An 11,879-nucleotide genomic window follows, 5' to 3' on the forward strand; every position below is an offset into this window, starting at 1 on the left:
ACTTCGCTTAGGTAGATTTTATTTTAACGGTGCGAGTCTACTGTTGTAACACCTTAATCATCTCATCTTAAAACAGAAATAACAATGACGTAGTAAATCAATAGACAAATTCTGTGGGAGTATTTTCCCATGAAACTATAATAAGTTTAAGACGTGGTTAAACAAAAAGACATAAAAATGAATTATCGGAATGGTTAATTCACGTTGTGCCCATTACTTAGATGTAAAAGCCACAAATTAGAGGCGAGTGTAAAATGTACTGCGCAACTTGAGCAATTCTAAGTAAATGAAGGTTAAATGGAGAGTATCCTGTGAAGAAGTTTGCGTCACAAGCGGATATTGCTTCATTATTTAAAGTTCGGGAACTTTATGTCTTCTCAACTTGTTTTTGTGTTTAACGCTGCACAACAGATATGTTAATTGAAAATTCGCTTAACTTTTTCTTTTTTCTGTCTTCCCTGTATCTGCCAAGAATTTTTTTCTTTTATTTTTTAAAGTATAGGGTGGCAATAGAATTAGCGGCCATATGATTTCGCTAAAATTATATGATTTTTAATTTTTTGACTTCTTTAGTGGTTTTTAGGTTTAGTATACACTATGGTAGTTAGTTTCAACTTTTGTATTCATGATATTTGCGATTTGATAGTTGATAAAATATATCAATACTTTAAGGTATTGAAGAACAATAGACAAAGTGTAATCGTGTTAAATCTTATCGTCTATCACGCAAGCTGACATTGTCACATACTGTATAAAAGCGAAGGCTTAGCTTCTGAAAAGAACGTAGAAAATGTTGTGCGCCGTCACTAGTGAAATTCTGCTAACTGTGTGTTGTCACTGAGTGTCGAAGCAATTCAATCAGTGTCACACCAGACCAGGGGACGGGTTCCGGACGGTGACAGGCCGGAATTGTATTGCGCTTTTGTCCTTTATTCTTGCATCATTTCAAAATAGTTGAACGATGAAATCTGAAATTATGTTTTTTTCGAAAGGAATGTTGAATCATTTTTATCGTTAGGGAAATAACCTTTATTTTTTAAGTCCCGGAAAAGTCAATTTCTTATTATTATAATATATTATATTACTCCGTTCTTTAGAAAACAATTACATTTTGTCGATCGCTGGATAAAAAATACCAACTATATAAGATAAAATCTTAGTAAATGATCGAAAGGTCATCACTTTTATATATTTTGAACACTTTTAGTTTATTTTACCCATAATTGATAATATCTATTTTATAAGAATGTGAGAGCATATAAAATTCAGTTGAGTTGACGCACCGCTAAGTATAAAGTGGCTCTGTTCTGTAGCGCAGTGCCTGAGCTGAGAACAGCTCGCGCAATTCAATAAGTGGGATTTATGTGTTACTTAGTGAACTGGATCCTAATAAAAACGCGTCATATTGCTGTTGGGAAAGATAAAGTAATCCTATTTTATTATTTTCTATCTTTTCTCAGAGCTCTTTAATATAGTATTTTATATTTCAACAGCAAACTCTTCACGTCAATTTATATGAAATCAGAATTGTACAACATAATATAATAAAAGATAGGCAATTATTATTAGACTACGTGACATATATATCTAGGTATTAGGTATTTTTGTTTTAACTATGAAATGTTGGACGGCAACAAAAATAGCATCCTCTTGGGTGCTGGTCGAGCTCTGTCCCTCACTGCCAGCCAGTCAGCTGTCCATTGTTAATGTTTCGCCGTTAGTTTTAGTACTTAGTCATTGGTATATAAACTTGTATGTCAAATTATTATAATTTAGTTATTTATGTTATTTATTATATTAAGTAATAATTTGTTAGTTTCTGATGTTTAACTTTATGAATAGTGTACAGCGACCAAAAACTATCTATTCTCCCTTTTTCATCTATAAAGCTTATTATTATTAAAAAAAGATAGCAAAAGACACAAGGATTAATGTTCAATTCCGTTGAAGTAGGCTAATAATATGATGTATGAAAAACGTACAATAATTGTTGGTATTCGTTCATTGTGTTCGTTGAAGAGACGAAACGCTCATGAGCTGTAAGTGGCTTCTCATACGAGAATGATTTTTATTAGAGAACACAAAAGGCGTCTACAATGAAATATCAAATGTACAAAGAACATTTTAGATATATATATTTCTTTTAATATTTCAAAGAGAAACAAAATATACCTTTTCCAGTATACTTCTGACTATCGAGATATATCGTATCGCACATTTGTTAAAGAAATAGTAACATTGGATTTTTTTAGATTTTGACATTGCGATATACCAAAATATTATACAACAACTCTGTCTCTTAAATAGAAGATAACGAAACACTCTTCTTTTCAGTTGAAAATATCTTCAGAAACTATCCATTTGCTATAAGTATAAGGCATAGTGTATATCAAGGAATAAGTAGTATACAGCTAATTTCCAGGCTATATTTACATTTATGCCAAATTTCTGCAAGATCGATTCAACCAATCTGGAGATAACTTATACAAACATCCATTTCATCATCATCATACTCAGCCTAAACTTGTCCACTGCTGGACGTAGGCCTCCCCCATCGATTGCCACAATGCCCGATCCTGTGCCGCCCACATCCAGTGCACTCCCGCAACCTTGACCAGGTCATCGGTACATCGTGCGGGAGGCCTACCTACGCTGCGTCGACCCGTCCGCGGCCGCCACTCAAGGACTTTTAACATCCATTTATTCCATCTAAATTTTCGCATTTATAATATAAGTAAGAAGTGAGATAAAATGTTACGAGCGATTATTTTCTAAAAAGGACAGATTCGCTGCTGCTAACCAAGCAAAAGTTGTTAACTCTGACTGCTATTGAGTATGGACTTCAAGAGGTGAATGATTTATTATTCCGTTCATTCTTCGATGTTATAGTTCTCGTTCAGTGCGACAGTGAGGTAAATAATAGATCGACAATAATGAACTTGAAAGTTTGTCTCGAGTTTACAACACGCCGCCGGCGCTACCTCGCTTTTGTTAAACACACAAACTCTATTCAAACTATGATGTTTGTTACTCCATTGTTACGAACAAAATTTATAAATTGTTGTTGTTTTGACATCGTTTGTAGTTATATTTTGAGTAGTTTAAAGTGAACACAGAGAGAGAGAGAGAGAGAAATGGTAGGTTAATTTAAAAAACTTTGATTCAAACATCTGTGTAGAATATTAATAAAATGTTTCGAATTTAAGACTGATTTGAAAATGTTTTTCACTATATATTTTTAGACATTAATTAGAATCCTTTGGCGCGAATGACGTGCTTTCGTTACAATGTCCAGTGTCAGAATGAATAGTGAGGGGATTCAAACTTCGACATTTTAGTAAGGTTAGTGTTGAGTCAATACACTGGCTCATTTCCGGATTTTCCTCCTAACAATGTACGACATGAATATAATATGAAATTATTTGATAAATACAATTCATTAGCACTTTAGAAATATCCTTAGTAACACAGATACAAATACTTAGTAACTCCTAGCCTTGTTTTTATGATTCATTATTTTTAAACACTGAATTAGCCTTTGACACGGATTTAAGTGCATATCAGCCTAATATGACTGATTTTTTTGAGAATATGAAACAACAGATTTTTCAAGTGTAACAGTGCAAACATAAACGTATTTTATACTTTGTGGTATGTGTACTCTCGAGCGAAAACATTTTAATTTTCCCTACTAGATGGCTTTTCTTCAATTGAGGATAATCGCAGTTAAATTAATATTTTTCTTTGCTAAGAAATGATATCTCGACTTCGAATAAGATCAGTTTGGAGTTGGAGATTGTTTGCAGCTGGATGGAGCTCAGGTGGGGCTGCGGAGGTTGAGGCGGAGGCGGGCGGTTGTGGCGATATTGAACAACTTTTATTTGTTTTCTCATATCGCAGCGGCATTGTTTATAAGTGTTTCTGAAAACAAATGCGTAACATTGATGAAAATAATATGAAATCCTTAAATATATTGCTATAAATATTTGTAAAGAAAAAAACGTAACAAAGCCATTTATGATGAAGATTTTTCCATCGTGACAAAAGCAGTAATACACTTCTAGTTGTAAGCGCGTCGCTAAGTAACAGTTTTACAATTTATTTCACGTAACTCTAAAAGTCTGCCTATAAGTGGAAATAAACACAATAATTGGAATTTATGTGATACTTATATTATTCCACTTAATAAAATATCATACAAATACAGAATTCTTGTGAAAGAGATGATGTTAACGATTAAGAGATTTTCCGAAATTTCATAAAGAAGTATTTTATAGATAAAGCGAGAAGCAAAAACCCAATTTCAAAATAAACGTATCTGCTTAAATTTGGTAACAAATTGGCCGATTAAGATACTGTCGAGTGAATAAGCATTTGGGATGAAAATAGCATTAACGACATATATATTTACCGAGAGCAAACGTTGATCCCGCAATTTGTCTGAATCTAGTGCATTTTAGGAGCCGCCTCATCCCATTCCATCCCTTCCTCTAATCCACCTGATTGTGAGCGCTAAGACAAATAACATCGGCGGCGGTTGAGTGAACGCGTTTGTTCATTACAGAGCTTTGTATTACACAGTATTGCTTTTAAATTATTAGAATTTGAACCCATATTAATGTTAACTATGACTTTATTGACATATTCATAGGGTATGACTAAACATTAAAATTAACCAATCCGCAAGCAGCTAACGTTGATGACTATTGCTTAGTCACCCCTAACTTCAGTAGGCTTCGAGACCCTCAGTGGGGACATACATGAAGTGACGACAAAGACTCAAACTCAGTTTACACATACGTTGTAGATTAATAAACATGAATAACAATAATATACCGAAAGACGTAAAATACGTCAAAACGCCTTTGAGGACTTCAAACATTTCGAGAGAAATTCTAATCAAAGACTTTCCATGAATTCCAGATGGAATTTTGGGTGTGGAACAAAAGCATAACGCGACTCGACAGACGTCTGCAGCGACTTATAAATGTGTAAAACGGAGTCTTACTAATACTATTCTGTGCTGTAGACGTATTGTTTTAGTACTAGCGCACTGGTCAGTGAATGGAGAAATTCAATGTTTTCAAATGTTAGACGTAATAATGTTATATTACTATTCAGATCATTCCCCTGTAGTCAGAGGTATTTTAAGTGATGTCAGCGCTAACATTTTCTTGTTTCTTTTCGTAAACTATATTTGAGAATAGCATGAAGTTTTATGTTTAGAATTTGCTCGTTAAGTTTAATAGGCGCTACGACTTTACTGACGAGCTAACTTTAACAGAAAATACTCTCTACTTGACCTATTATTTTTAATAGCAATGAACGTAATAAAAATATTGTAAGAAATTCTATCAAGGAAACAGAACTGTAACCAGCCGTGCGAACTAACAACATAATGTACTTATGAAGTAGGGAACGATATTACTTAAAAGAACTTTTCATGCGATAATGTTTTGTTCCGCGAAAGTAAAACATTATCAACATGCGGGATGATACAAATGTAAAGTTTTTAATAAATATCTATGTACTTTAATTAAATGTAAAAATCATCCGTTTATAAAATTTATTTAATCTTTGTTACTTCAAAAATAATAAAAGAAAGTTGTTGAAAAAATCCCAGTATGATAAATCGAACTTCTTACAATAAAACCAATTTACCATTGAAATACAATAAAATGTTGCAATATTTTAGATAACAATATTGTTAAAAATGTGCTCACATCTGTGTCAAGTGCGTGTCCGTCGACTGAGCGGAATATTTGCGACGTAAGTCACGTAGAGCCGCTGGAAGTGCGCACCGCTCAGTTTAAGCAAGTCGGCAAAATCCTTACCATACACTACGCCTTCAGAGCCTGTTTGCTTGCCTTTAATGCTTTGATGTGGGTACAAACAATCGACAAGACGTGCGAAATGTCTTTGATAAAGTTTCATGGCATATCTCAGAGGCCTAGACCTAGAAAATTATATGTAAAATGATTTGATGTTACCCAGGGAGTTTGTGCAGATTTATCCTACTGAATATCAACTAAGGGAGACCACTTATTGACTCTGAATGCGTTAGTTAAGGAAAATTTTAAATTAAAATATTGTTATAAAAGCATACGATAATTAACAGAATTTGTAGTTGAATTATTTTATTGAAACTTAGATATGCTATCAAAATATATAACTTCGTTTAAAAGAGGTTCTATATTTAGTTTTCAGTCTTTTCAACGTTTAAAGCCTTAATTGCTGCTGTCAAATACAAGGTTTTTCAACTAAACGAGCTTTCAGGCAATGTTATACGCGATGTGTGGACATTTTTTAATAAATGCGTTTACGACTGAGCGGTTGAAGTGATTGCCGTCAGCTTTTGTTAAAGAGAAATAAAAAGCAGTTCGCAAAATTTTAATTGACAGCTGCAATAATCAATTTAATAATGCTTCTTCTTAAAATGCGAACTTCGAACAAAATTTCAATAAGCGGCGCATATTGAACCTTAGGAGCTAAACAAAATGTCAGTTCTATAAATTTTTGAAGTTCGTTATGGAATCGTTTCGTAGCAAATGTTGGGGCAACACACGCGATTTAGTCGCCAGACCTCAGTGTAATGTTCAATAATTATTATACTAGTATTCAATTTATTTTTATGAGCATTAAAAGTTAAGAGCAGCTGACAAGTTCTGTGCTGTAGATTTAATTAATAAATAATGTGGTTGAAGGTTGTTAACACCTGCGCCGGCCGCAGCCGCTGTGCCAAGCTTGATGTGTGCACGGCCTCGCTACGCTGCCTGATTTTAACATTGTAATAAACTTATAATACAATGTTTTAAAACTAGCATGGTTTAATACATTATATTGCTAAAAACAGCATCATAATGGTAAGTAGTTTTAGATAAGGCGCTGAGAGACTGTGAGACGTAAAAAAGATAAAAATATTTTTCAAAACTAAGTGAACTTCTAATGATATCTTCAAAGCTTTAAAAAAATCATACAAGCTGGTTTATTATGCTTTCTAAATTGTGATACATCAGTTCTGTGTACATTTAATTAACGTTATAAATTTCTAGTAATGATATAATAGATAGATATTAATTGAATCTTAATATCTTGATGTTTTCACACGAGGGAAGAATAGTGTTTTTGTGTAGGATAGTGCAGTACTATAATACATAGTACTGTTTAGAAAGTGTGCATTCAAACAACAGTAATATTAAATGTCTATTGTTCTGTACTCGTGTGAAATGAGCACGGCGCTGTAAGTGAAACGTGATTGAAATATTTGTAGTTAGTTCGTAGAGAATGTGTTTTTGCGAATGACATTGCTTTTGTATTGAGCGGGAATTTGTTATTCAAATTTGTTTACTTAGAGACGGGGAACGCAAAGTTCTAAAAACGTGATCCTCTTAGAAGTCTCTCTTAAATCGGAAAACTTAAGCTAAACTTCTCTTTCAATGATAAAAATACCAGAATACGATTAATTTGAAAAAAAAGTATAAAATTAAAATAAGAGAGCATTAGCTTCGTTACACCATTTTACAAAAACTTTTAGTATGAACATTTCCGAAAGAAAATCAAATTTACTGTTTATTTACTGTATGAAACTAAAACCTAAATATAATAATAAAGTATTTGTTTTTTTTTTAATGTTACAAGTTACAAGCACAATAATTAAGCTTATTGATTAACAGAATTTAGTTTTATTTGAAAGCAGTCGATGGTGGCGGCGGCGTGGCGGCGGCGTGGCGACGGCGTGGCGGCGGCGTGGCGGCGGCGTGGCGCGGCGGCGTGGCGGCGGCGGCGCGGTGATGCAGCTGATTGTTAACTTTACCTAATTAAAATCCATCGCCTGACAACATACAGTAATGGGATACTTTGTTATTGGAAATTATTGACCGTTTTTGATTATTTACATGAACTGAACTTGTAATATTGCTATTTCCTCTAACAAGAGAAAATGTTCGATTTTGAAGTGTGAGTTTTTCGATTTGTATTTTCTTCGACGTTATAGCGCTTAAATGCATTCGGGTTGTCTCCTTTTTAACCAACTAACTAACTGTGAAGGGTTATGATTTTATGGCTTAGTTTGTACTTACAAGTTGTGTATATCTGTAGACTGACCGTTAGGTCTTCGAATGACAAACACCCATGAGTGTTTAAGGAATATAGTCAGATGTTTTTTTTTTAAATTGAACACCTCGGTGTTCCCGCTGCTCGTTTGCCCCTTTCTGTTATAAAAAAAAAATCTAATATTTGGTCTGTCACGTCATTTTCTGTGCACAACAAATGCCTCAGTTGACTATTTACTACAATCTAAAAGTAGTAGAATTACATTTCTACGTAGTCCGTTCACAACCATCACAAGTGGCTCGAAAGGACGGTGAGTTTACATTTTGTTATACTTTGTGAGCTCCTAGTGGCACTTTAATGTTTGCATTAGCTTTCTAAAGCACAAGTAACACTTTCGAGATTTCGCATTTTAAATTTATAAGACGAAGTTGGTTGCCGCGTAAGCACCCGACGTACACGAGTCGTTCAAACAGAATGGTGCATGAAAGTCGTTCCCTTAAACGCGGTCGTTTACCTCCATTGATGTAGGATTGCGAGCGACGCACGAGCGCCATCTATATACCAAGTTGAAGTGCAATTTCCAATGAATATGGCTTTTGATATGTCGTAGGGCCATTACTGTACTACAGTTTTACTTTCGCGTTTTGTTACCAACTTAGTATATTAGTCTGTTAATTTTTGTTTTGATGAAGAAGTAGAATTTTACGTTTAATATGTTATTTGAAATAATAATTAAACAAATTTCTTATCACGTTTATTAATGTTAGTTTTCTCTGTCAAAACAGTCCCAAGACAAACACAAATTTAATAAAATATGAAGAAATAAACTTGTTTTACTGCTAATGAAAAACACTTCGACGAGTGTAATCTCTTAAGAACGTTTAAATTTTTTACGAGCAAAATGCTAATTTCCACTTTCTAAACAAATTCTTTCGCGTTCTCGATTCTAACTCAATATAAATTTCATGAATAATTTTTAAATGACGACGACTTTGTTTTATTTCTAATAAAAAGTGATATTATATCTCTCACCTCGTGACATTTTTAAGACTTCTTCGTAAGCAAAAACATAATAAATCATATTAAGTCAGTGTTCTGTACAAAATTGTATAGTTATTAACTCGAATATAATTCTCAACAAATGTTGAAATGATCTGCATAGCACTTTTTGAGTTTACATCACAAGAAAATTCATAAAGCAACTTATAAAAAAAATATTATCGCGACAATATTACTGAAACTCATAAAGAAAGACTGCACTAGCTGTGGGTTTCTGAGTTCAAAATATCCTTTTAAAACAAAACAAAGATACCAACTTTGTTTTATGAAATAAAAGACAAGGATGACGATATATTTAAACCCACACACAATAAGACTTGTAGGACTACGTAGCGGTATATTTGTGAGACTAAGATGTATGTAATGTATGGGCTGGTAGGTATTGAGTTCAGAGCTCGGAGTCGCGGCGCTGAAGTGTTATCTATTTTCGATTTCCGCTGTCGATTCGCAGCTGAAATTGGAAACTCAATTGCATTCAAGGTTCTATTTTCTCAAAGTTATTTTATGATGACGTCTGCACGAATGCATTTTGTATAACTCGTTTGTAGGAATGTTATATTATGTTAGGTATGTTTTGAAAATTTAATAGTACATTTCTTTGTAAATTGATTTATGTCTTTGCTTTTAAAAATAGAGACACATTAAACGTATTGTTTGCTAACCCAATTAGCATTGGTAATTCCTTTCTAACGAAACAGATTGGAGTAAATGAGGTACAAATATTGATTCAAGATTTTTTCGGTCGTCATATAATGTGATATTTATCACTTCATACGCATTGATCCTCCGCAATCCTTTCCAATATTTACAGTGGCGCCCTCTATTTATATTTCCGCCGAAGCCAACCGAGATGTAATTTATGGATAGCTGACAAGCCGTGTATTTGCCAACGTTTTTTTTAACCCTTCGGACGCCTATAAAATGAACGGAATATTTTTCGATTTAAAATACAAGGAAAATTAAAGCGTTGCTTATTTTACGAAGTGAATGAACATCTTTTATTATTTTACTTCAGATTGAGTTTTAAATGACATGTTTATTTTAGTTTTATCGCCAGATGAGAATTTCCTGTCAGCGGTTTTACATTTTGTAATTGGCTTTTGATGTAATTTCTCTAGCATTGCTCGTCTACAAATAGCAAATTATATTACGTAAAAAGGATATAATTTACGAAATGTTTTCACTATAAAAATGTTTTGCATTTCATTCAAATATCATCGAACGATGACTGAAATCGGGAACAAAGTTAACCTTTGTCATTTATTTTTTTTCAGTACAATATTAAAAATGTTACTTTGCTTTGTACTTCAGCGTTAAATAATTTGAAATAAATCGTAATAAATTGAGGGCGAGGCCGAGTAAAAAGTTATATCGGTGCTCCGGTGGCGGCGTCCGCGGAGCGCGTATTTATGTAGCCGCCCTTCCTGAAATTGGGATAAATGGAAATCGTTCTTGAGAGAGGATCACAAATTTATACGCGCAGATTTAAAACATGAAATACTTTTTACATGATATCCGGAAATAATATAAGAAACTCATTATAACTTAAGTATCTAATTAAAAAGTTAACACAATTTATAAGTCACAAATAATGTGGTTGGCAGTTTGCAAAAAAAAACTAAATTCCGTATTTTTTTTTCATGCCTTTATTGCACGGAAAAAATGTCTTCTCAGTATTGAAGATCGATTTATACGAGATATTACTGGGCTGGCCATCTTTACATTTAATACACATATTGAATAGACAAGAAAAATGATGCAAAATTTGGGTAACGTTGGAGTAAATTACGTATCTAACATGAGGAGTATAGAATTAAATCACAGCTTCGTGCATCGAGTAGAAAGTTACGAGAGGGGTGTGGCTTGAAGTGGAGGGGGTTATCATGCAAATTGGCAGTTTATCAAACAGAGAAGGCGCCTAACTCGATGTTTTATGAATTCCATTTACATAAAAATGTGTTTGCTTGAAATATTTTATCAAATATTAAGACCTTTATTTAATAACAAAAACAATAACTTGATAATGCAAAACAGATTAACTTTGAAATTATTCAACATTCTGAATATTATTTTTGAAAAGGTTATCAATTGGATCATTAACTTACTGTAGTTGATAACATTGACACTGACTGTCTGTCCGTGCTACAGTAATGTTCATTACAGTTTGATATTCTATTACCTCACTCAAGTCCTCTTCAAACTAAGCTTAGTACTATCTAGACAATGTTAATCATATTGAATACAAACAAAATATTAAAACTTAAAAAAGAAACTGTACATAATTGATTACAAATTAAATATTATAAACATATTTCCACAACAAAACAAGGCATTTAATATAATCTTAAAAATATAATAAAATTGTCGTAGACTCAGTTATAATTTCTTATTTTTATACTTTTTTAAAGTATAAATACAAGTATGATACTGTGACAATGATTGTGTGCTATATAAGTCTTTGATCCCTTTTACATTGGGATATCTAATACGTTTCAGATATTACTGAACATGTCTTTGTCAATGTCATTTGCAGGCGCCCTGCGGGCACGATTTGGGGACAAATAAGGACATTTTGCTACTCCGCTGCTACGACTACGAATCCTGTTCTCAACACTTTATTGTGTTTGACTTCTTTTCAAAGACATAACATGCAAAAGATCCGCATTCTATATTAAACGAAGGTTACGGATGAATTTTAAGAAATGGATAGCAAATTTATAGGAGTAGAATCGACTGTATCGTTTTTGCGAACGCGAATTCATTGACCG

General features: G+C 33.2%; 1 protein-coding gene across 1 annotated transcript in view; it reads right to left on the reverse strand.

Moving 5' to 3' along the window:
• Window positions 1-7,682: 7,682 nt before the first annotated feature.
• The window catches only part of LOC106123378 (uncharacterized), a 41,134-nt gene continuing 36,937 nt past the window's right edge, over window positions 7,683-11,879 (reverse strand). Inside the window, exon 2 of the mRNA XM_013319641.1 lies at window positions 7,683-7,813. Within this exon, the coding sequence (XP_013175095.1) occupies window positions 7,683-7,813 (131 nt within the window). The remainder of the gene's footprint in view (window positions 7,814-11,879) is intronic.

Source organism: Papilio xuthus, unplaced genomic scaffold (genome assembly GCF_000836235.2).
Source record: "Papilio xuthus unplaced genomic scaffold, Pxut_1.1 DF828952.1, whole genome shotgun sequence".
NCBI lineage: Eukaryota > Metazoa > Arthropoda > Insecta > Lepidoptera > Papilionidae > Papilio > Papilio xuthus.